Here is a 26,931-nt window from a genome sequence, read left to right as displayed (position 1 = left end):
TTGGAAATATGTCAACCCTCTGTGTGAGTGAGTATTGTGAACTGTGCACGTTTGTGTGCGGGGAGCCAGTGGATGTTTCAACAGTGGGGGGGATGTGGGTGTATCCAGGGAGGTTGAGAGTGAGTCTCGTTGCTCAAAGGCCAACATTTTAAAACAACTTAAGAGGGAGATTTAGGGAAAATTGTATTTTCTAATAATCGCGCATTAACGTGGTGGACATCTTAATCCGGAGAAAGCATTCATGTAATTGAAAGCGGGAGTGCTGGTAGTGTGAACAACGAATTTAAAATGGCAATTTCGACAATGCCTAACTTTCATCCAAACCGCTAGGAAGTGTGCATCACGGAACAGGGACCGCTACACTGCCCGGTCCTCCACGCACCGCTCGTGAGCTGCGGGGGCAAGGAGGACCGACCGCGGAGCTGCCTGCAGCAGAGGGGTCGGGCGGGGAGTGGTCTGGCGAGGCCCGGTGGGTGCTTGACAGCGGCTGAGCTGGAGGCAGGCAGGAAGCAGCCCCGGCTCCGCCTCCGCTGGCTCCCCACGAGCAGACCTCGGAAGCACTGCTCTGCGAGGAGGCGGATAAACAACGGGGCGCGGGCACTGACAGCACGCACGCACCTACCGAAGCCACCTGACCAGAGAGGTAAGTGACGGGGGCGTGTGGTATCAACAAGGCACTCCCCGCCAGCACAGCCCGTCGTCTCGGTCGTGACAGGGGGACCAGGGCTGCCGTGACCCCAATTTAGGTGCAACGCCGCCAGTAACGCGCCTTATGCCTTCGGCGTTAAGTATCTTTGCTTTTGACGTTGTAAGCATAGGTTCGGAAATCCCAGCAAGTAAACAGTAACATTGTCAGCCATGTCTGGGGGGCTTTGTTAGCTTCTATGCCTGAGGGGGGCAGCTCTGTTCTATGAATTATCTGATGCCCCCCCCCCCACCCCCCGAAAATATTTATTACGTGAAACGTTTTCAAACACACTCCGGCTCTCACTGTTTTGCACAGGTTTCAAGGGTTACTTGTTGAATGCTGTGATGTACACAAAAGCCTGCTGTAAGTGCAATGTTTACTTATGTGATGCTTACAAGCCCCTCCCCACCACCCCCGTTCAGCTTTGCGCAAGAATTGGCAAGAACGTGCACAGCCGGTGTCCCTGGCACAGCGAACGAGGGTCCGGATTTCAACACAGGTTGCAGACTTCAACACGATTTATACAGCGGAGGAGGGGAGGGGGAGTCTCAGTTTAAACCCCTGTAGTCCTGTATCCCAATGTTTGAACCTCTGACCTTTGAAGGAATGCCTTATGCCACAAGCTCTGGTAGCGCAAGTAGAATATGGAACCTCTTTCCCAGGGATTTAAGTGGGTCGGGTCCTGCCGGTGCGCAGCTCCGGCAGTTGTAAAAACAAAAACAAAAAAAATAGGCGCTGAGATGGGTCCCTATCGGGGTTTCCATTTTTGCCTTCACAGGCCTCGGGGTGGAAAAAAAATCGTAATTCCACAGCACCAACCCCCTTCCTTGCTTTTGAGGTAACTTCGAAGAGACTGGTTATAGTTCTTTCACAGTCTCATCATTTCAGAACTGAAGCATTGACAAAGCCAATAGTCCTGGCTTGTTGTCGGTAGTCACTTGTCTTATATATCTGGATGCATTGACTGAAACAGCAAAATACCAGTAGGGCAGCTCACTATGCTAACTAAGCACAGATTTTTAGTTTACATGCTTTTAAGCCGCACCATTAATTACATCAGCCACCCCCCTTTTGAGAGACCCCCCCCCCCCCTGGCGTTTTTATCCCACTTACGGCCCTATCCTTACCTCAGGACCTGCGCCCCGCAGCCTCCAAGGTTATTTTTTAAATCCGAGCTGAAAACCGTTCTCTTTCATAGGCATTTTAGCGAGCCCGGCACCCTAGGTCTTACCTCTCTGGTTCATTCTGCACTGATCCATGGATTGAGGCCTACCTCGCATCCTCCATTTACTAAACTGTCTTGTACATGGCACCACACACCCTAGTAATCAATTGCTTTGAATGCTGTGTAACTGTGTAAATACTTTATTTGATTTGTTAAAGTCGTAAAAGGGTGGAACTTACCACCATGTGATAAACAGCAACATCTTTGAATCAGCATGAAAACAACATAAAACAACACTTGCCCCCGCGTCCTAAGCGACTTTGCACGATATACATGATAAGTAAAAACAGGGAGAGCGTTTTTTAAATATACAAAGATAAAAACAAACAGGGGTAGCACTATTGTAAGGCAGCGGCCCTCTCATTGAAATATAGGGACCTACAAATGACTGTTATAACAGGGGGTGCTGCACAAATAAGGGCTTATATTTAATTAGGTATAACTGTCCCCTCTTGTCTCAAATAAAATGCTTGCAGTGCATTAAAATAACAGGGGAGGGGAGGGGGGTGACTGTAAAGCAAATGAAGGAGGATCTGTGTCCAGATGCAGGGAGTCCATATGTCCCAGATCCTCTTTTCCTGCTGCCTTTTTTTCAAGCTCTTGAGCAGCAAATGCCAGGAATGTTATCGTTTTGCAGGAAAGTTGTGTCGAAGACCCGCTGAGGCATTTTATCACAGCCGCCCTGCAGGTCCTGACTTGAGTTTCTCTTAGGAATGGCTTCAGGAGGATCTTCCTTAGATTTTGTAAGGCCGGGCAAATACATAATAGATACAATTACGACTCTACTCCCTTGTCACAGAGGCGACAATCCATGGTAGACCAGGTCCGTAACCATTTAGGGGTAAGGTCATTGCTCGGGAACCACCCCAACCTCAGTAGACTTAGTTTCCTCTTGTAGTGATCCCTGAAACATACTTGTAAATGGGATCGTTGTTTCAGTTGATTGTATGTTGGCATCACGATCCAGGCGTGACTTTTGCCAGCCACTAATCCTTTGTATTTGCAACGATGCTTGTTTGACGACTTTGTTGGTGATTTGTTTAAAAGCAGTGTAAGGCATTGGTGAATGCCAAGTTTCTTCCAGATTTAACGATAGAAGCGCTTGCCTAAGAGACTTGCATGTGGAATTGGTCTGCCTAGCCTGTTTTTCAAATTCTTTCCAACAGAGATGGGCGAGCATGTTTTCTTCAGCGTCCCTCATACGCCAGTAATATTTGGCCAGGACCCCTTGTCTGGCCGGGATCTGATTTATTAATCCGTATTCCAGGCGAGTTTGTGCTTGGGAAATATGTCACGGAATTGTGAAGAGTTTTTTAAACAATCTTGATTGGGCAAGGTTAAGCATTTTAGAGTACTTGGTGGCCATCATTTCCGAGTCATATATGATTGAAGGCAGAAATTTTGCTGCTTCAACCTTTAGCAAGTGACCAGTTGAATTTCCGCTTAGTTTTTTTTGTATGGTTTTGAAGGTAAATTGAAGTTGTTTAAATGATGTTTGTACTTTAATTGGCGGTCTAGTAGGATGCCCAAATATTTGTATTCATCCACCTGGGTTAGAGTACATGAATTTATCCTCCAAACTAATTTTGGTCGTTTTTTACGAGAGCTGGAGAAGCATAGGACATTCGATTTTTTTGAGGTTTATTGTTAATTGTGCATTAGAGATGTACTGCGCAAGTTGAGAAATCAGCCGTTGTAAACCAAGTGGAGTTTGTGAGAGAAGCACAATATCATCCGCATATTGCAGACTCGCTATGGGTGTTTGTCCCGATTTCGGTGGGTTGCCCTGGATTGTGTGTAGGTAGCGCTCTAGGTCGGCGGTGTAGATGTTAAATAGGCTGGGGGCCAGCACACATCCTTGCTTTAGCCCATTAACCCCTTAAGTGCTGCCTCGGTGCATTGGCCGACGGCAGCACTACCTCCCCAGTGCTGCGCACGACCATTGAACGTCCATTCAGCACTAGTTCTAATGGACAGCGCAGCACTGGGGAGGAATGTTTAATAGCAGCTATGAGGTTAAATGTTGGAAATTTCTTTTTTAGGCACCGACCGTCCCCTTTTTTTTATTTGGATCCAAGTATGCGAATATAAATTGATAATTGCTCCCAATAAGTTGGGAGGGAACCCCAAGCTTTCATTTTAACCCATAGTTTAGATCTTGGCACTTTATCAAAAGCAGCTTTGAGGTCTAGAAAGCATGCACACAACAGCAAAGAACTCTTCAGCATCGTGAAGGAACTCTCCAACCCCAGCTCCAACACCAACAACATTCCCCCATTGCAGGTCCTGTGCGACTTGTTGGCCTCCTTCTTCCACCGCAAGATCACCAACATCCACAACAGCTTTAACGCCTCGACTCCCCCGCCTACCACCGAGTCCCCCACCTCCAAGACCACCACCGGGACCTGCCGTCTGATCTCTGGACCAACATCAGCGACAATGACACAGCCCAGATCATGAATGCATGAAGTGTGATGCAGTAAACTAACAACACCCCATTTTCTACGGAGCTGCCAGGTACTATAAATAAATAAAAGAACAGAAAGGCAGACATACAAAAGGAGAAAATGTAAAAACTAAAGTGACAGGTCCACAAGCTCTAGCAATGAAGAACACTAAAGCAGATGCTCACATGTGATCATCACACATCACATAAAATGGTATCACTCAAAGGTAAGAGATCCAATGGATGAAGTGGGCTGACCCATTGCCCCATCCCGTCATGGGCGGGAACAGAATGTGAAGAACTCCGACCAATGGCTGAAGAGGGCTTACCCTAAGTCCATATATTTCAACATATTTTTCACTCTAAGTAAGGCCTACTGCCTTTGTCATTGTGTTTTGTAATAAATAGAATCGATATAATGCATCTAACATAACTTATGTTTTTTAGATTTTAGCTATTGGCTTGCCACCATAACCAGCTGAGACCTACTGTACTGAGCATAGGCTTTCCCACAAGACAACTGTAAGGTATACAACGATAAAAATTATAAATATGTAATATGTACATTTGGCAAAAATATATCTAGTCCCTGATAAAACTGCCTAACAAGAATATTACAGTGCAGATCCTATAATTGAATCGGCAAATCAACCAAACTACACATCCAGTATGACAGACCCCCAGTTCCTTCTCTGATACCGAGCTGGACTACCTCAAGCGTCGCCATCTCCGCCTACATATTGATTTCAGCAGCAACGTCATCCAGCGGGTAGTCCCAGCAGGGTGGCATCTCCTCTATCTTCTATTTGGGACTTGGTATTCTATGTTTGTCTATGTAACTGTAGCTAATATATCTACTCAAAATTGTTTATTCCTGTCTTCCCAACCGCAGAGACCTGAGCAACATGGCTGATGCCCGGTGGAGCTGTTGGATAGCTGTAGAACAGATTGGCCACGGTTCACCCCCTTGACCATCACCTACCCAGCCAGACATTAGGCATAGTTCACCTTGTCTCCCCGTTGTGTCTCAACTCCCTCTCTGGCTTGTTTCTATTCCCTCCCCCTAGCTTCTTCTTTTACTTCTATCCTCTTAGCCTATACATCTATTCTATATTTTCCCGAATGTTGAGACCTGAGCGACATAGCTGATGCCCGATGGAGTTGCTAGACATCTAATGAGGAGATTGACCCTGGTTTCCCCCTCGACCGTCACCTAGCCAGCCGGACATTGGACACAGTTCTTCCTCGTCTCCCTGCTACGGCTCCTTCTTCCCCTCCTTTCCTATAAATCCTCTCAACCTCGTTGTTTGTTTACTGTTCATTATTACGATATTGCAACTGATGCAATTTGTAATGCAATTTTCCTCTGTTATAGCGCTCTGATACCGACGGGTCTAGCCAGCGTTTTATACTCATTTTGATGTACCTCCTAATGCTACGTTCCCCAGGTTAAGTGCTCTGATACCTCCGGGTCTAGATAGCGCTATATATAACCGTCACTAATCAAATAAACTAAAAATAGATTTTTCCTGAACGCTGAGGCCTGAGTTACATGGCTGATGACCGGTGGAGCTGCTTGACAGCTAATGATGAGATTGGCCCTGGTTCCCTCCTTGACCGTCACCTACCCAGCCGGACATTGGGCATAGTTCCTCCTCGTCTCCCCGCTATTACTCCTTCCTCCCCTCCCTCCTACGATTTATTGAAACATTGTTTATGTGCACTGTATCTTACTATGCTCTTGTATCTGATGTAACTTGTAACGCAACGATCCTAAATGTAAAGCGCTCTGATTCCGTCTTGGGTCAAGTTTGCGCTATAGGAAAACTTTATTCATTAATAAATAAATAAATACCTGGTTTGTCAGTGAGGGTAGCCAACACCAAACCCCTTGCTTACTTTTGTAATCTGTAAGAATCCATGTAACAAAGTATCTGTGTACAGGCTTTACTACAATGTAATAGAAATCTTCCCTCACAGGCATATTAGCTTTAACCCCTTCGATGCTGATGACGAGCTCAGCTCGTCATCACCCACGGGTGGCGTGTGCTGATGACGAGCTGAGCTCGTCATGTATCGCGGTAATTTTAAAATTGCCGCACAGCGCAAAAATCGCCGCAGCAGCGATGCGGTTAACGAATAATTTTTAAAATAACTATGTCTGGCTTACTGCCTTTGTTGTAAATTTTCATATTAACAGATCAGATAAATGGCACCTGGCAGATTACATAATTGAGCTATCATCATAACCAGTTCAGGTCTAGTGTATTGAGCATACTCTTTTAAAGAAAGCATAGCATGGTACACACACTTTTTTTTAAATAACTTAAATAAATAATTTTATTGCATTTTACAGCAAATAGCATTCATTGACTAGCCATTACCATGGATCCCACCAAAGCCTCCTCCCTCACTGATATTCCACCCATCCCAACCCTGCTACTACAACGCATCAATCACCCCGCCAGACCAGAATGTTCCCACCAAGGCCCCTCAAATCTACTGATGTTTCTGGGGGCATCATCGTGCCTGTAAATCAGTTCTTCCAGCTTTGCACACCAGTCCGTTGCTTGTCGCAAGGCCTGTATCTTTGGGGGTTGGGGTGATTCCAGCAGCGTGCACTGTCTCTCTTGGCCAAAAGCGTAGCCAGTCCAATGAGTGTCTGCTCCACCCTGGAACTGCCCATCCCGACTAGCATACCCAGCAAAGTCATCCCAGGAGTACGGTCCAGGTTGATCCTAAGTACCTCAGACAATTCCTACCCTATCTCTTGCCAGCAAGTGGTGATACGTGGGCAGCGCCTAACCATATAATAGAATCCACGCTTAGCTCCCCACATGGAAATCTACCAGAGTCCAGGAGCACTCCGGCCCTAGACAGTTGAAGCGGTGTGTTGTATGTGGTGTGTAGGTAGTTAAGCTGTATCAATCGGAGTCATGCCAAAATTAACAGGGTCCTTGGCGCTGTTCGGGCATCCCTCCAACCTGTTCCATCCAGGGGTCTCACCCAGGGTTCCCATGTGCTCTTGACAGCCAAGAATCTATTGGAGGCGTTGTGGACTAGTATCATATAGATTTGTGAGAGCCACCCCTTTCCCAGAGTACCCATAAGGAGCTTATCCACCAAAGGGCTAAATTTGTGGATGTTCTGCAGCTCGAGGGCATGCCCTGCCAGCACGTGGCGCAACTGAAGGTATTTGTGAAATTGTGAGTTGGCCAGGGAAATTTGGTCTTGTAGCTCCTGAAACAACATTATGGCAGGGCCTACCCAGATGTCAGCCAGTTGAGAGATACAAATCCTATCCCATTTAATACATCCCTTCAGTCTGGTTCTGTGGTGGAGCAGAGTGCCCCTCCAGTGTGGATTAAGCTGTGTAACCCTCTCCCCCACCCCAGTAGCCGATTTGCCAGTTTCCATATCATGAGGACCACTCTAGTTGGGGCCGGCAGGGTTTGGCGAATTGGGCTCCCATAAAGTGTGTACATGATGTTATCTAGACACAGTAGTGCAAGCTCAGTGGTGTACAAGGGGTCTCTCCATCCTCCAGGGAGCCGGTCATTTATGACTATCAGCTGGGATGCCCAATAGTACTTCCTAATGCCTGCCATGTCAAGACCGCCGTCATGTCAGTTGACAGCACTTATCGAAGGTATTGCAGGTAGAGCCCCCCTTCCACAAAAAGGAGCCATTCACAGTTGTTAGGGTTCGGAATTAAGCATCTGGGATCTGAAGAGGAACAGTTTGGAGGGCCTGTAAGAATCTAGGCAGGGTCTTCATCTCGGAAACGGCCACCTAGTCCAGCACTGAGACTGGGAGCTCAGTCCACCAGCTGATATCCTCTTTAGTTATTGCCACCAGTGGTCACAGATTGAGGGTGCAGGTCAGGTTCGGTTCCAAGCAACTAAAGGCCTCAGATATTGGAAGCTGAGCCATCACATTGGGATATTTCTCCTCCATTGAGTCATCACGGCACCTGGGCTAACCGTCACCAAAAGCAACTTGGACCAATTAGCGTGCAGGACGGAGGGCCCCTCGGGAGTTCCAGGATACGCAGTGCCCGGGGCCCCGACACATGCGGTTGTATAGTAGCCCATCATCAGAATAAATGGCAATGCGGTCTTCTTCTCCACCATCCCATTTCCACCCACAGATCTGGGCATGCTCCGAATCAGTCTTGATGGGGGCTCAATAGCTAGGGCAAAAAGGAGTGGGGACAAGGCACAGCCCTGTCTAGTCCCTATATCAATATGGAAGATGTGAGAGAGCACCCTTACGCGGGGTACAGCAGTGTCACCAGTACTCTGAAGCGGGCTCAAAGCCCATCCCACTTAGCACTGCTTCGAGATGGGATCAACCAACCGTATTGAACTCCTTCTCAAAGCCTACCAAGAGAAGCACACTCAATTCCCTGAGCTCTTGCCTGCGAGCCAACGCCAGATGAAGGTGCCAAATACAATGCCTGTTGCCGCAAGAGGGCAGAAAGCCACATTGGTCAGGATAGACCAACAAGAAGAGCACACAGTTGAGTCTCCAGGCCAGGAACCTTGCAAAAGTTGCACCTCGTAATACGAACAAATGTGGTGGGCAGGTAGTACTACTAGGTAACTAAAAAATGAACTGTAATGAACCGTGGTGCCACTCAGGGTAAGAACACACCGCACTACCTTCGGTGTGAGTACACAACGAACAATGCCCTCGTGCTTGAATATACTTAAGGAAATATACCCTGGCACTGAAATCATTTGATGATGTTTAGTGACATATATTTATAAGGTTTGCTTGAAGAACTTTGTAACTTTTTCACAGGTTGCACAAATGCAGAAGAAAGTCATTCATGTTCAATGGTTTAATAATCTCATTGACAACATGTAAATTCCATTAAAAGTTTTACAGAAAGAAAGCAAAATTATTTATACAAGTACTAAACACTTTGAGGATGGCGTTTTCAAGTCCAAATAGTACAGCAGTTTTTGTTGAAAGACAGCGGCCGGCACGTGTTGCGTCACTAAGGTGACTTTTTCGAGGCTGTAGGACAGTAAAAAAGCATACACTGAATTTACGTTTACTTAGTTGCCCAACTTATATCGAGGGCTGGACACATTAATATATTGAAATTTACGTGTGGAAGTTTAGGAAACTCATGGATACAAACACTCCACACGTTATGTGGTTCCTATACCTGTACTATCTAGAAATTGAGGAGAAAAAAGTTTCCTGCTAATGCTTGAATGACAGCCCTAGTATGGGCTCGTTTACCATTAGAGGTTTCTTTGGTGAACGTGGGTTGGCCGATGATGACGCCTGACACCTGGATGGGTGTACAGACAAAATATCGACTCCAAAATATCGACTGGACATAATATAGAGTTTTAAATATAGACTGGACAAAATATCGACTGGACATAATATCGACTACAAAAATATCGTTTTTCAGGTAAGTGAAGTAATATCGACTGTATAAAATATAGATAGCAAAAATATCGAATTTTTAATAATATATAATATTTTATAGTGTATTTTTATGTAATAATATGTGTGAAAAGTGTGTCTTAATGTTATAAAATATTTTATTAAATGAATTTTGTTTTTATAATAATTGCGTAATGTAATTCTGTAGCGGGTTGTGGGTTTATAGGGGAATAGGGTGGGAAGTAATTTAATAATAATTAATTCATTAATATATGTTTGTTAATATTTTTAATTAATAATTAATTGATAATTAATTAATATTAATTAGTTAATTAATTAATATAATTTTGAACATATCGTGTATTAGTAATTAATTGGTAATTAATTAATTGTAATTAGTTAATTACATTAATTAGAGTAAATTTTTAATATATATAATTTTGTGTTATTTTTAAGTAATTAATTGGGAAAAAATAATATTAATTATTAAATTAATTACAGCTAATGTGCTAATATATTTACTTTATTGTTATTGTTAATTAATAATTAATTGGTAATTAAATAATATTGATAAATTTTGGGTAAAGGAGCATTTTTAGGGTTCACGGTCAGTTTTCAGTTTTAGGGTAAAGGGGTATTTTTGGGGTTCAGGGTCAGTTTTCAGTTTTTGGGTAAAGGGGCATTTTTAGGGTTCAGGGTCAGTTTTCAGTTTTAGGGTAAAGGGGTATTTTTAGGGTTCAGGGTCAGTTTTCAGTTCATGGGTAAAGGGGTATTTTTAGGGTTCAGGGTCAGTTTTCAGTTCATGGGTAAAGGGCTATTTTTAGGGTTCAGGGTCAGTTTTCGGTTCTTGGGTAAAGGGGTATTTTTAGGGTTCAGGGTCAGTTTTCAGTTTTTGGGTAAAGGGGCATTTTTAGGGTTCAGGGTCAGTTTTCAGTTTTTGGGTAAAGGGGTATTTTTAGGGTTCAGGGTCAGTTTTGGGTTTTTGGGTAAAGGGGTATTTTTAGGGTTCAGGGTCAACAAATAAGATTGTAAAAAATTATTTTTATTATTTTCATTTATTATTTAATTATTATAATTTAATTTAGGTATTTTTAAGTATATTTTAGTAATTAAAATTTAATATTAATTTAATTTAACACTGTTTTTAATAAAGTCGATATTTTTTACATCTATATTATTGTTAACGATATTTTGTACTCGATATTTTTGTACTTACCTGTTTGTAGATACAAACTCGATATTTTGACTGTCGATATTTTGTCCACGATATTTTGGCAAGTCGATATTTTGTCCCTCGATATTATTTCAGTGATCCACCTGGATGGTGTGTGAGGCCATCCTGTTAATTGTTTGGGTCCATAAATATTGGATGAACAGAGTAGCTAGAGTTTTTCTGCGATAGATAGCTCATCATAAACCTTTATCTTTTCAGTAAATAGAATTGTGAGTTTGAATCCCAGCTCAAGAAAATTTTATGGGGCAAATTGGCTAACATTATCTGTTATTTACAGGACATGAAGCGCTATATAAAACATTCTATTATTGTTGGTGGCAGATTGTTCTCTGACTTTTGATGAGTATCTGAGCTTTGGCCAGTCCCCTGCAGGAAGATGGGTGAAGAAGACTGACTGACCGATGCGTGGGTAAATGACCCCTCAGGTTGGGTGTTTTTGAGAGTTATGGGAAATCAACTGACCATCGCAGGCCACACTGTTCGAGCTGAGTGGACTTTTATTTTGGGGATAGACTTTGGTGCCTTAGTTGCACCCTTTGGAGCAAAGTGACCTGGCATCAAATCCTGGCGTTCCCACTTACCTTTACATAACTGTGTGAGCCTAGCAAAATAGATTACCCCTCATGGGACTGAGATTCAGATCCTTCACAAAATTGCCAAGCTGATAATTCACCATTGTACCATGTCAGTGAAGCGATGCTCTCAAATTTCTATTGTGCTGCAGTATTTGTATAGCGCTTCATATCGGTGTGTGGCACAGTCCTGTGTGTGGGTAAGAGGCTTCCCAGTTTGTTGTGTGTGGTTGGGAGATTGTATGTTTGTAATTGCATTGTGACTTCTATTTGACATAAAATAACTTTGGAACACTCAATTTAAAAAGCTTTTCCAACACTAAGTAGAATCTATCTAGAAAATGTATACATTACACATGCCTAATGTTTGATATTTACAAAGCTTTCTTCTATTGAAGTGGTGCCTAATTTACAGAGTATGCATAATCCACACACTTTTAGTTCCACTTCAAAGTTTTGAAAACGGAATTCTCTGGAGCGTGTCAGTAAAGAAGGCAAGGGCATGAACCTGAAAATTGCTGCCGCCTTGAGGGTGGTCAGTAAACAAAACTGTCGCCATCCAGATGATGGAAAAATAACCTCTCACAGCTTCAGCCAGTGATGCAGCACAAAGAACTACAGCCTCTCCTTCTGCACTCCCACCAGACAGCTCTGCTCTGCCCAACAGGCCCTGGCCACGGTCCCATGGATCACATGCCCACAGCTGGAGGAAGATCCTTCTCCTAACTCACTGGAACTCCCTGCCTCTGCACCTCAGGCAATCACCTCTGCTGCAGCAATTCAGGAAGGACCTCGGGACCAGGCTCTTTGATTGAACCACAGATCCTTCCCACCCACCCTTTAGCAGCTTGAGACCCTAACTTGTGAGTTGCCACGCTTGATTGATTAACTACTTTATAAGTGGCCAAAGACATCCTCCTCTACAATGACACAATGCCTCTTGCAACATGATCTTGCATGACCTTTCGGCAGCCTTTGGCACAGTCAACAACAAAGCACTGATCCTCATCCTAGCAACATGCATGGATTGCACTGACACCCCCTGCTGTGGTTTGCCACATGCTTCAGGTAACCTCTCTCAGAGATGGCCGGTTACTTACAGAGAACAACATCCATAACTTATGCTGGGGTGTGAAGGCAATATCACTGAATACCAAAACCTGCTCAAGTTTGGAGCAGGTTTCTCAGAGGGCCCACATGGCAGAATGTACTACTGTCTCTGTGAGTCAACCCTTGATTTTCACCAATCGGGTTCTCTCTTTCGGTTACTGCAATGATTATACAACCAAATGGGCGCTGTGGGAATGCGTATACAATTGTCTGTAGGAGGAAGGTGCTGGTAATCTGTGTATTTTTTCATTAGTGCAGTGAAAACCTTGTGGCTGGCCTAGATAGGATTCGAGTTGCACCACAGAAGATACCTTCACTGTATTTCAGTTGGAATGGTTTCTTAAATAGTACTGAGTGAGAGCGTCGGGATCCTGTGTCCGTGCCAAACCAATACAGTGAACTATATCCTATGGCCCAACCTACCAGAATACATTGAACCCTATATGCACTAACTCACTTCTTCATAGGGTCATTAACCCAGCACAGTTCACCAGTGTTTGGAAAGGACTCTACTTCGCCACACTGCACTACTTCTCTATTAGGCCGCATCCTGGAGATGGTAACCGATTACACTGCACTGCCTTTAGGGGCAATTACCCAACACTCTCAATCACATGGCCACCAAAGATGTTCCTACATTTCTTAGCACACAAAGAACTCCGAGAGGTCCTGGTAAACATCTGAAGGGTTCCATAGGACACGGCAACTTGCACAGACTGCAATCACCCGTTTGAGCCACTCAGACCAATGCACTGCACCGCAGCCACCCCACTCATCTGGAGCACCTTTGGGATCCACCAGTGTCCATACTCACGTCAAACTTTGAACCCAGCACTTTTCGCTCGTTTGCCTAAATAATAATAATACTGTGTTTTATAGAGCGCGAACAGCTACCTCGCGAGGAGGTGTCCCGGCGCTAGAAAAAAACCACAGAGGTCCAGGGCAAAAAGTGGGAAACCTAGCGGGGCTGGGCAAAGAGCCAGGTCTTTAGCAATTTCTTAAAGCAAGGTTCAGACGGAGCCTGCTGGATTGCTTGAGGTAGGGAGTTCCACAAAGCAGAGACATTAGCAGAGAAGGTACGACCGCCAAGGCGTGCCTTTTTAGCTCGTGGGACAACCAGTTGGGTACGGTCGTTTGACCGAAGTGAACGGCTTTGAGAGTACCTTGGAAGGCGTTTTTTTAGGTAGAGTGGACAGGAGCCATGCAAAGATCTAAACGCAAGCGTCAAGGCTTTGAATTTTGAACGATCACTATGTGGAATCCAACACCTCCGGCCATTGGGGCCTCCTTCCCGTTAGTTTCCTCACACTTACTTTGGTGGCAAAAGAAAATGAACGCTTTGCGGAAAGCTCAACTCCCCTGACGCCGTATTCTGAAGAGGTTTTCTGTCAATCTCAACTGATCAACATTGAACATTTCCCAGTGCTAAGCGCCGGATTAACATTGACACCCTGCCCTGTCCTGGAGACTTTACACTTTCTTCTTTGGAGGCTAGAGGCCAATTTTAACACTTTAGCCATCGTTCACTATGTACATTTTTAAATTGTCTTGATTTATATTTAGGATCCTAATTCTATTCTACTTAAGGTCTAACTAAACTTTCTTAGGCTTCGGGGCTCATTTTATGGGTTTAAAAAAGTATATTGTGCTCATTTTCTGTTTTTTTTAACGAGAAATGCTTTTGTAAAGGTTTTAGTTAACTGTACCATAAATGTAAACTAAACTCCTAGAGGTGCAGTTGGAGTGAAATACTACGCTAGATTTTTAGGAAGGGCTAGAATCGTAAGGAATTGTGCCCTAATTTGTTGGGTACCTAATGGGGTGAAAATGAAAGTATTACAAAGGCTGTTGTTTGTATTTTGGGCTGTGCTCTTGCTTGTAAACACAGTGCTGAGGATATTGGTAGAGGGTCACAGTCCCCAGACTCTCTCCCTCAGGACATAGTTCAGCCCCGGAGAGGGAACAGGGAGTCTATTACTCCTAAGAGCCCTAGGGATTTGGACTCTGTGAACTTCTAAAGTGTTTTCTTCTCTCTGCCCTCATTTTGGATCTCCCCTGAATGAGAGAGAAATGTTGCTTTGGGACTAGTGTTTTTTGTTGATAAATGTTTTTTTTGTTGCTATTATTTGTTAAAAGCACGTGTTCCACAGGCAAGGACTTTAACCCTGATAGTGAAAGGAGATCATAAAACAAACACAGTCGACAGCAACAATTCAAATATAGCCAGAATCCCAGAATAAGAAAAGGCAGCCAAAATCCCCATAACCTTCCCGCTTTAGTAAACAGGAGTGCGGAATGTTTTAAGCTGTTTACAGTACAGCAAGAAAATGTAATTTTTCCAGGAAAATGAAAAATTGATGGACTAGTGGAGGACCAAATACTATCTGGCACTTTAGGTTTCTATGCCAGATATCGTTGACCAAGAAGACGTATCGCTTCATAGGCCAGGCAACCATATTTAAAATGATCCACAATATAGCGAATTCACTGTGAGTGGATGAGCTCCAGACATTGAAGCTCTGAAGTGTTGAGCAGGAACCACTGCTCCTGGTTTCTGAGCTCTGCTCTCTGCAGCACACATGTTAATGCAATAATTGTCAGAGTTAGTGCATGCCCTGTTGAAAGCGTAGTTAATTAAATGCTATTCCCTGGGTTCCATCTTTAGGAGCTTACCGTCCATGAACACCCCACAAACTTTGGTACCCATTCGAAAGCATTGCATGCATGCATTTTGGAAGGCCAATATTTGTACACAATGAAGAAGGGATCTCAGGCTTATTAGGCACACTTGTGATAGTGTGACTGTCTTATTAGATGTTAAATCATCAAAATGCGAGGGGGAGCGGAAGTGAGATATCACACCACTTGATCGTTGATAAGATCACAGGGTTGACCTTTTGGCCCACACTTAGCTCCTGTTTGCTGCTAAGAGGGAATGGGAAAGTCCTACAAGGCGGAATGGGAAAGTTAACATTTGGGAACTAAAAGGCTCTCAGGACCATGTTCTCATTCTGTTCCTACTTTATGATTAAGGCTCCCTGTTTTAAGTTTTTACTGATTTTTACAGATCAATACAGACAGAAAACCATTATTTTCTTGTCTGCATTTATTTTTAAATATGGATAAAAACGGATATTGGGTGCTTTTTTGGGTAAGTCTAAATACAATTTGCCATGACTGCCAGGCCAATAGCAGTGTGGATTGATAGGTAATGGGGTTACAAAAGAAAGTAATTTTAGTAAAGATGCTTAAACAGCAGTAGATATGCACAAGGCTGATACTGAAATGTGCATATTTTCATATAAGTGCATTGATTTATCTTCTGCGGGTGTTCATATCACTGAAACCTGGCAAGCATTCAAGCATGACTGCATATATATTGGTTAAATAAATATGGAAATATACCAGTATTAGCTTTACTTTTTTCGCAAAACCCATAATAAGTAAGGATAAATACAGATAAAGTTGACAAAAAATAAATATAGATAAATACAGACGGAAATGGAAAAAAAAATAAGTACCATGAATGTCTGAGGAACCAAAATGCAAGCCATGTTTATAAGCTGCTACCTCTTTGCCACCTCCGGTTGATGTCCATGGCCAGTTTCACCTTCTAGCCGTAGGATTATGGGCTGGACAACTCGTAACACGAAGATGCATGTGTTGGCGGCCTAGGCTGCTCTGTGATGTACTCTATCCCCCCCCCTTCTTGTCTTTCTTCTAGTCCCTCTATTGCCTAGCATTTCATGAAGGGCATATCAGCATGCCAGTTTGCTTTTCAAATTGCTTAGTCTACTCCAGTTCTACCTCTGAAATGTCTTTTTTTTTCTTTATAGCCGGGGAGTAAACCATGTCGTCCACAGTGGCTGAATCGGGCAACATGAAGGTAGTCACGGAGGTTTATGCACCAGGTGATCCACGTGTTGCACAGCTGAGGAAGATCTCTCCTGAAAAGAATCCTGATTCCAATATTGCACAGGCTTTTAAGAAGGTGCAACCCAAGGCAGTAGGGGTAAGCCAGACTAATGGCACTGGACGACTCATAATGGACTTGTGAGAATATGTTTATTTGATTGTGTGTGTCTATTGCATTCTGTTGAGTCATTGAGGAAAAGTGCACTCTAATGTTACAAAGAAATAACTGCAGAATTTCCAGCCTTGCTTCCTACTGCTTACAAATTGGTGTATTTGGAATGTGATGTAAATTTGTAGAAGAGTCACTTTGGACTTCTGATGGCAACAGTATTGGAGTGGCTCATTTAACCCCTTCGCTGTGGCGGCTATTCCGCCGCAGCGCTAAGGGGGTAGGGCGGCCACGCGGCGGTCACGTGCTTGTGACGGAACCGCTCCGTCACGGCTCGCGGGTGAGCTGTGCTTGTGACGGAACGGTTCAGTCACGAACGCGCCCGCTCAATGGAACGCGCCGCGCAGGTGCGCCGAGCGGGGCGTGACGGAACCGTTCCGTCACAAGCACAGCTCACCCGAGGCTCGTGACGGAACGGTTCCGTCACAAGCATGCAAGGGGTTAAAGAAACTTGAGGCAAAACCTGCACTTAGTAACAAAAGATGTAAACAACCGGTCTCGAATTAGCTCTGGAATAAAGCATTAGTTCTGGCTCCTAGGCCTTGTTTTGTCATATCCACAGTTATCACAAAGCAGCATGAAAGTGTTGTCCTTCCATCTGCAGGATTCTCTAGATGCATGACTGTGCTGAGGAAGGCTCACCTCCACCTCACCCCCCCCCCCCTCTAGAGCTCCTCCCACACAAGCACAACGTTCTTATGACATCATATTCCAGCTGGGGTTGGTATCTTCTGGTTGGATAGAGGCCCGACTAAGTGGAGGTCATGGTAGCTCCTCTGCTGTGGTTGCTGCAAATATCACAGGTTCCTACCTGTTCCTTGATGCCTCTAAAAAAGTCTTAGATCATATGGTCTTAAGTCGGGAAGGAGGTGAAGTATTATTGTATCATTTTTTGTTTTTTGTAATGCACGTGATGTTTTTCATACGGTTACACTTTCTGCGTAATATTGGCTCATGGGAGAGTGGTTCCAGCTGAAAATATCTTTCAAGAACGTTCACTGCATGACTTCAAAAAGTGTATGGAAACTTCATTGAGCAAGTGCCTTGTGTAACTTTTGGGAGTGAGTTTATTACCTCTGCCTTAGTACTACTGGCCTGCTGCGATGTTGTTTTTAAAAAAAAAATATTTAGCGGATTAGTCCTTTAGGTGGTCCCTCTACTGGGGACTAACCACATCCTGCACCGGTCTCGATTATGTTGACATTTGCACTACATGGATCTTCCTTCTGATCATTTGTAAAGCGCCCTGATAATTCATGGGTCATGTTCACGCTTTATAAAATGTTTTAAATACATAAAACAAAATTTTCATGCAGAGTTAAATGCGTAATTTCTGCAAAATTATGCGCTTGACATGTGGAGAAAAATGTCACTACTTCCACCCCACTAATCAGTACTTCTTACGTTACAAGAATGAAACAAAATGAGTATCTAACAACACGTTCGGTTGGGTGGTTGCGTAAGGTGCTGCGTTGAAGAGGTGTCAAGATCAGTGCAGACGTAGAGGACCTAGGACCACTGAAGTCTTGAGCGTTCTATCCCAGATGATCCCAGAACTTTTCTCAGACAAGCTAGTTTTCACAGCTTTTCTGAAGGGTAGAAGGTGGTTTGTGCTTTCAGTTGTGCTGGGAGATAGTTGTCAATTGAGGCAGCCCTCTTTCCATCAGAGGCTTTCTTTTATGGTGAGTTGATCTTAGGAAGGGGTTTGGTAGTGTGAATTGTTGGCCCTGGGTATGTTGGGTCAAAATTTACATGTATTGAAGTTTGTGCAGTTATGAAGCCTTTAAGCTGGCACCTTTCATTCTGCTGGTGGTCAGTAGGGGTTTTTCAAGGATATTGTCAGGTGTCAGATTCCTCCCTAGGTATGCATAGATGCCCCTGTGCAGATCACGCGCCAGCCAGGCTTTGCTAAGAGAGGAGGGGTGTGCACTCAGTATACCGTGGAACAAATTGGCCCAGGGGCCAGTGAAAGCCGGATGTCATTGTGGGGCTCCATTGAGACTACAGGGTCACCCATGTCCACGAGGGGTTTATTGTTTTCCATTTGTAGGATTTCCTGACTTTCTGCCTGAAGTTTTTGTGATCTCCTGACTGGCTGTCTCAAAAGGCTTCGGTTCTGGGCTGTGCATTAGTGGTTGACCTAAATAAATACAGTTTGGGTTTGTTTAAGCATTAGTACAAATCCGTTTGCGCCTGTGTTGGCAGGGCATTGACTACCAGGTTTTAATTGGCGGTAACTGCTCATATCAAACAATACTGCAGGGATAACATCAGGTACAAAATAACTGCATGTGCCCAGGTAATAATCAAATTCTTGAGACATCTGTAGGGGCTTGAACATGTACCAGCGCTTTAAGACCATTACGGGTGAGTAGTCGCGCTTCACAAGCCTTTGATTGATTGTATTTACACCCATTATTAAGGTGTGGGTCTAAATGGCCCATCAAAGAGTCTGCTCTCGCTGAGCATTCTCTGGTAAACCCGGGTTGTGCTGGATGTCTTCCTTGGCATGTCGCCCCCCCCTCCTCCAGACAGTTGCAGTATTGTAGCCTCCCCTCTGTAAATTCAGTAGCATCAAAAACAGGGCAGAGTGATAATGAATTGGTTTTTGATATAGCGCTTGCTGCAACACGTGTTGCTGTTTTTAAGCTATGTGAGTGACAGGTGCTACCCATTCATAGTACTCAGTTCATCGACCTTCAGGAGGATGAAAGTTTAAGTCAACCTTGGTAGGATTCAAACTTGTGGCCTGCTTTTGTTCTGGCTTATGCAAGTGAGTAATGCAAAAAGAACAATTGATGGACAGAATGCAGAACAATGTCATACATTCACCCAAGTACAGAGATATGGCCCTGAAGCCATCGTTTTTTTGCCCCCCATGCCATTCCAGTTTGGACCCAGCCATATACAAATCAGTCTTGACCGGTCCTTGGAAGCTTGTTTCCGGTCCAGGGAGGACCTGGGTTGGCTGTTCGGTTTGGTCTGTTCCTATGAGGCACAGGGTCAAGACTGATTTGCATATGGCTGGGTCCAAACTGGGGTGGCATGTTCACCAAAAGAACACTGGATTTAACCCAGATCTGTTGACTGGGGGTGAATGTTTTGATTTGTTCTGCATTCCGTCCATCATTTGTGTGTCTTTTGCTTTCTGGTCCTAAGTGGCCTGAGTATGCCCAGACGTGGGACCCGGGCTCACTGTTTGCACTGGATTCTAGCTAGCCTGGCTGATGAAGGGTAAAACCCTAAAACCGACCCTAGAATGCTTTTTTTTCCAGTCCAGGGAGGACCTGGCTTGGCAGTTTGGTCTGGACTGTTCCCATGAGGCACAGGGTCAAGTATGATTTGGATATGGCTGGGTCTAAACTGGGTTGGCATGGTGAGCAAAAGAACAATGGATTTAACCCAGATCTCTTGACTGGGGGTGAATGTTTTGATTTGTTCTGCATTCCGTCCATCATTTGTGTGTCTTTTGCTTTCTGGTCCTAAGTGGCCTGAGTATGCCCAGACGTGGGACCCGGGCTCACTGTTTGCACTGGATTCTAGCTAGCCTGGCTGATGAAGGGTAAAACCCTAAAACCGACCCTAGAATGCTTTTTTTCCAGTCCAGGGAGGACCTGGCTTGGCAGTTTGGTCTGGACTGTTCCCATGAGGCACAGGGTCAAGTATGATTTGGATATGGCTGGGTCTAAACTGGGTTGGCATGGTGAGCAAAAGAACAATGGATTTAACCCAGATCTCTTGGCTGGGGGTGAATGTTTTGATTTGTTCTGCACTCCTACCATCATTTGTGTGCCTTTTACTTTCTCGCCCTAAGTGTGCTGGGTATGCCCAGACATGGGTCCCCGGCTCACTGTGCAACTCGGTTCAAGCTAGCTTGGCTCATGAGGGCTGAAACCCCAAAACCTGTCCTAGGATGCTTGTTTCCGGTCCAGGGAGGACCTGGCTTGGCAGTTCGGTCTGGACTGTTCCCATGAGGCACAGGGTCAAGACTGATTTGCATATGGCTGGGTTTAAACTAGGGTGGCATGGTGAGCAAAAGAACGATGGATTTAATCCATATCTATTGACTGGGGTGAATGTTTTGCTTTCTTCTGCATTCCATCCATCATTTGTGGGTCTTTTCCTTTCTTGCCCTAAGTGCGCCGGGTATCCCCAGACATGGGTCCCCGGCTCACCTTGCCACTGGATTCGAGCTAGCCTGGCTGATGAGGGGTGAAACTCCTAAACCGGTCCTAGGATGCTTGTTTACAGTCCATGGTGGACCTGTCTTGGTAGTTCGGGCTGAACTGTTCCCATGAGGCACAGTGTCAAGACTGATTTGCATATGTCAAGTCAAGTCAAGTCAAGTCAAAAAATGTATATAGCGCGCTACATACCCAGAGGGTCTCAAGGCGCTTGAAGAGGGGTGGGGAATTACTTGTCAAATATCCACGTTTTAAGTTGCTGTCTGAATGCTAGGTGGTTCTGAGTAAGGCGAAGGTAAGTGGGAAGTGAGTTCCAGGTTTTAGCTGCCAGGTAGGAGAAGGATCTACCTCCCATGGTGGTTTTGTTGATGCGAGGTACAGTGGCAAGGGCTTGGTTGGATGATCGTAGCTGGCGGGAGGGGGCGTAGAAGGACAGTCGTGTGTTGAGGCATTCGGGTCCGGTTTCGTAGAGTGCTTTGTGTGCGTGGGTTAGGAACCGGAAAGTGATCCTCTTATTGACGGGGAGCCAGTGGAGGTTTTTCAGGTGACCAGAGATATGTTCTTTACGCAGGATGTCTAATATGAGCCTGGCTGAAGCGTTCTGGATTCGTTGGAGTTTTTTCTGGAGTTTAGCGGTAGTACCGGCGTAGAGGGTGTTTCCGTAGTCCAGTCGGCTCGTGACCAGAGCGTGGGTGACCGTTTTCCTAGTTTCGGTGGGGATCCAACGAAATGTTTTTTTTGAGCATGCGAAGAATGTTGAAGCAGGATGAAGAGACGGCGTTGACTTGTCTGTTCATCGAAAGTGAGGAATCCAGGATGACGCCCAGGTTCCGTGCGTGGTCCGTCGGGATGGGTGCTTTTCCAAGGGCTTCCGGCCACCAAGAGTCGTCCCAGGCAGAGGGGGAGGTACCTAAGATAAGGACTTCTGTTTTATCAGAGTTCAGTTTCAGACGGCTGTGTTTCATCCATTCGGCTACTTCCTTCATTCCTTCGTGTAGGTTAGTTTTGGCGGTGCTAGGGTCATTGGTGAGTGATAGGATCAGTTGAGTGTCATCCGCGTAGGAGATGATGTTGAGGTTGTGTTGGCGTGCGATGGCCGCGAGGGGGCTCATGTATACGTTGAAAAGGGTGGGACTGAGTGAGGACCCTTGGGGTACGCCGCAGATGACTTCAGTGGCCTCTGAGATGAATGGTGGGAGGCGGACTCTCTGGGTTCTTCCGGTGAGGAACGAGGTGATCCATTCCAGTGCTTTTCCTTGTATTCCGATGTTTCTGAGGCGCTGTAGAAGGGTGCTATGGCAGACTGTGTCGAAGGCTGCGGAGAGGTCAAGGAGGATGAGGGCGACTGTGTCTCCATTGTCCAGGAGAGTTCGAATGTCGTCTGTTGCTGCGATGAGGGCGGTTTCAGTGCTGTGCTTGGCTCGGAAGCCGGATTGTGAGGAGTCGAGGGATTTGTTTGTTTCGAGGAAGGCGGCGAGCTGGTTGTTGACCGCTTTCTCGATGACTTTGGCCGGGAATGGAAGGAGCGAGATGGGGCGGTAGTTTTTGAGTTCGGTGGGATCAGCTGTGGGTTTCTTCAGGAGGGCGCTGAGTTCGGCATGTTTCCAGCTTTCCGGGAAGGTTGCGGAGTCGAGGGAGCAGTTGATGACGTCTCGGAGGTGCGGTGCTATGATGGAGTCTGCTTTGTTGAAGATGTGGTGAGGGCATGGGTCTGTGGGGGATCCTGAGTGGATAGAGTTCATCAGACGGATGGTGTCCTCAGTGGAGATTGGCTTCCAGTCATTGAGGGTGTTCAAGGGAGGTGGGGGTCCTGCAGGGGGATGGGTGGGTTGGTCTTCGCGTTGGTTGTCGAAGCTGTTGTGGATGTCTGCAATTTTGTTGTGGAAGAATGAGGCTAGGGAGTCGCAGAGTGCTTGAGAGGGGGTGATGTCGTTGGAGTTGGCCGAGGGATTGGTAAATTCCTTGACGATGTTGAATAGTTCCTTGCTGTTGTGGGCGTTGTTATCTAGTCGGTCCTTGAAGGCGGCTTTCTTGGCATTTCGGATCAGTTGGTGGTGTATGCGGGCGGCGTTTTTGAAGGCGTCCTTGGTGCTGGTGGTTTGGTCCAAACTGGGGTAGCATGGTGAGCAAAAGAACGGTGGATTTAACCCAGGTCTGTTGACTGGGGCTGAATGTTTTGATTTATTCTGCATTCTGTCCATCATTTGTGTGTATTTTGCTATGCAGGTGACTGGCACAGAATATGCTGCTCCTTCTCATAAGGAGGTTCTGAAGGACTGGTTTGACAAGAGTAGGATGTAGCATGTAATATCACTGGTTTCATGCCACAATCATCTTTAAAAGAAGAAGCCAGCAAGAGCACTTCGATACCAATCATCCATCTGTACTGGAAGTAAAATTACTCCTTTCCTGACAAATCCATCTTTAAAATAAGAAGCCAGGCAAGAAGTCTTCATTTCCCATTACCTTTCTGCACAGGAACCGACATCAATGTATTTTCTATCTCCGATCTGCAGAGAAAATTACATTCATTGTTGCCTTCTCCATACTTCACTCAATTCATCAGACAGTCCTAACGCCCTTGCTTCTGCAGCGAAGGACATACAAGGACATTGCTTGTTTGGACCTAAAAGGGCTAGGGCTATGGGCAGGTCCTCTATTCCACTCATATGTACAAAATAAGACATAATCATGTGCCTCATACAGAACCCCATACTATCAATCCCCAGAAACACACCCAGACTAAGATGACACACACACTCACACTGCATCCTCCCAACACATATACCCAACCTTTTACCTATCCAGCTACCTACCCCACACCCTCATATTACAGACCACTCATTCCAAGTCGTACTTTTTAACCCTTGCTCTTCTGTACTCCAGGCACCATATATCGTAGAAACATGGTTCACCCCCCATATCCTCACACATCCTAGGGGTCTTTATTCTCACAAGCTTCAGTTCCCATCCTGAAGAGGCTCTGCCATCCTTGATAATTTCTCCTGGTCCTAAACCCTTTGCACGCAAGACACACCTACATCAATGAGGCCATTGGCATACCTCTTCCTACTCACTGCAACTTGGACTGTCACCTTTCATTTCATATGCAGGCCTTCCGGACAGAACCAGAACATCATTGATGAATTCTTTGATCTCCACGCCACCTCATTCATTCACCGCATCAACCTCCCCCTCTTAGGTGATTTCAACTTTCCAGGCAACACAAGCTCAAAAAGACAAGACACCCTTTTCTTCAACCTCATTGACACACTCAATGTGGTGCAGCAAGCCACCCAGGTAATGCACTCCAAAGCCAATATCCGCAACCTCGCCCTTTGTCACCCAAGCAATCTACTGCTGAATGCCCTACAAAGACACCAAGGCCAACCCAAAAGAGAATACCAAGCCTTCAGAGCCTTTGAAGTGTTCTTCATTGGCAACCTAATGCAAGATCTAATTTCTCGTCCTGAAAACTCCACGTCCCATGCCAACACGCCTCTAAATGATTTGATAAACTTTTTGGGAAATCTATATCAACATCCACGCTCCAAGGGAAACACACAAGTGCAAGTGAAAACTTCAGCATGCTGTTACTTGAGTGACCTCGCTGATGATAAACGCTCCAACTGCAGACAGGAAAGAACCTCATGACCTTGTGAGACTGAAATCCCTATAATCAACACATTGACAAGTGTTTCCCGCAGCCACACCAATGTGCTATACCAAAACCATCAATGAAGTCGCCAACAGAAGCAGAACATTTTTCAAGTCCATTAAGGAATGCATCAACTCCCCCAGACCTGACCCACCTTTTCCACACTCTACAAACAAGTGCGGAGCCATCAGCATCTTCTTCAATGAAAAAACAAAGTTCCGACAATACACCTCCAAACCCGAGCCTGCTTCTCCTCTAATGCCTGCCTCTCTTCATAGAATCCCACAATAGTCATCCTTTAAAGCCCTGTCTCTTGCAGATCTCACTAACCTACTCAACTCCCTCAAAGCTGCTACCTATGAAGATGTCTTATCCTTATCCTTAATCAAAGCTCTCTCTGGGGAAGCTCTCAACCCGCATTGCCACTGTCAATACCTACCTCACTGAAGGCATCTTCCCAGAGGCTCTCAAGACAGGCCAGCCCCCCCCCTCCCGCTCCTAGAGAAACCTACATTGTACTCTGATGTCCTTACCAACTACTCACCCTCCACTCCCTTACCGTTAATCGGGAAGATCATTGTAGGAGCAGTCTACACTGTGCTCCGAGGTCCCATCATTGTTCACAATCTTCTTCATGGCTACTAATCTGGCTTCTGAGCATGCGGCAGCATAAGGCTGTTGCCTTACACATCGTAGCCGATGCCTCCTGACCTCAGATGAAGAAAACTCCTGTATCCTGATATCGTTGGACCGATCAGCTGCCCTTCAACACAGTTGACTATCCTAGTGTCATTCACATGTTCTCTTCCTACCTTACCAATCAACACTAGTTTGTTCACATAAGCACCTCCTTGTTCCAAAAGATTGTTATAATCTGTGAAGTCCCCAGGGTTTCATGCCGTCTCCTGTCATCTTCAACCTCTAAATGGAGCCCCTTGTGGCTCTACTCAGGGATAACAAGATCAGAATTTTGCAAATATGCCAATAATACACAACTCTGCTTGAAAGTCTTCTCTGCTCCGGCTATATGAGCTATGATCCCATCGCCCCCATCATGATGAAACTCCATTGGCTATCCTTGCTGGCCAATGCCATCTTTAAAACTAGCTACATCATTTACAAAGTCATCACAACAAGCATCCCTGCTTATCGTGCAGAGAAGCTCTCTACATCTGGTGGCTCCTGGCACATCACCAGCCAGGCCAACATCAGACTGGAGAGTAATACAGGTGTAAAGGAGCAGGTGTAGTGGGAGTAACTGAGTCCGAGACTTTGATCAGGGATTTTAAGGATGGTTTTATTTTTATATACGCTCTCCGGCTTCTACTAGTAAGTCTCTCCCTAGCAAACACTGCAGGATCCGTTATGGTATTCTTGAGAGGCTCCAGGATGTCTTCTCCTGTCTGGATTCAGCCTCGAGATGGCCCAGTGGTCCGGAAAGGCAAACGATATGGAAAAGAAGAGAACAGAAGGAAATGGTCACTGGGACGTTCACTTCACGTCATGCAGTGGGGCCGGGTGTGAGGGAGAACCAAGTGCTCGAGTGATTTTGTACAGCGATACCGAGTGCTCTGGTGCTCGTGAGGGGGGGGGGTTTTCACATCGACTATACAAAATTTACACTAGCGGTCGGTTTTACTCCGGAGGGTGCAGACGCCGTCCCACCCAACCCGCTACCTTGCCCCGTACCTCTGAAAGCCACACTCCTCCCCCGGGAGCGTGGCGGGGCGGCTCGTGGGGTCGTTGGCCTCCTGGCTTGCTGGTATTGCCGGGGCTCGTCTCGTCTTCTCCGTCTAGGCTCTCCTCCTGACTCCTTGTTAGCTCTCTCCTTCTCCGGTCTCCGACTTCTTCTTCCTCCGGGGATACGCCGTCCGTCCACTTCCTGGATTGTCCTTCTTTTGGCTCGGCAGGGCCCGCGACGTCATCAAGGGGAGGAGTCTCGGCAATCTGAGAGGCGCAATTAAAGGCGCCCGGTCCTTTACCATTCTCATCGTCCCAATTGTACCCGTAGTCTTTAGAAAGCCAATCGTCCTCCTGGTAGGGTGTTTCACGCTGTTGAAAGGGATGAGACATTGGTGTCAAGGGAGTCGCAGTCCACCACTCCAGGTCCGCCCCGTCACAACAGGTAAAAAAGAAAAAACAAGCTAGCAAGCCTTTTCCATATATGCTCCCAGGATCTGGCTCAACATCCCCATATACATGAGGACAGACCCAATGATGCTGCAGTTCAGTAAAGAGTTAAAGCCAAACCTCCCTAAATAACAGTACATCACAAGATGGTGACAATAACCAGCCCCCTCTCTTATTACTTGTTGAATGTG

At 45.5% G+C, this 26,931-nt stretch overlaps 1 protein-coding gene across 1 annotated transcript in view; it reads left to right on the top strand.

The window, feature by feature from the left end:
* The first annotated feature begins 446 nt into the window (after window positions 1-446).
* Window positions 447-26,931, top strand: part of LOC147663434 (membrane-spanning 4-domains subfamily A member 15-like) — a 105,921-nt gene continuing 79,436 nt past the window's right edge. Inside the window, exons 1-2 of the mRNA XM_086950460.1 lie at window positions 447-643; window positions 16,521-16,696. Of these exons, the coding sequence (XP_086806586.1) occupies window positions 16,535-16,696 (162 nt within the window). The 5' untranslated portion in view covers window positions 447-643; window positions 16,521-16,534. The remainder of the gene's footprint in view (window positions 644-16,520; window positions 16,697-26,931) is intronic.

This window comes from Lissotriton vulgaris, unplaced genomic scaffold (assembly GCF_964263255.1).
Source record: "Lissotriton vulgaris unplaced genomic scaffold, aLisVul1.2 SCAFFOLD_336, whole genome shotgun sequence".
Taxonomy (NCBI): Eukaryota; Metazoa; Chordata; class Amphibia; order Caudata; family Salamandridae; genus Lissotriton; species Lissotriton vulgaris.
The sequence above is the reverse complement of the archived record's forward strand: the minus strand, read 5'-3'. Positions and strand labels throughout refer to the sequence as shown.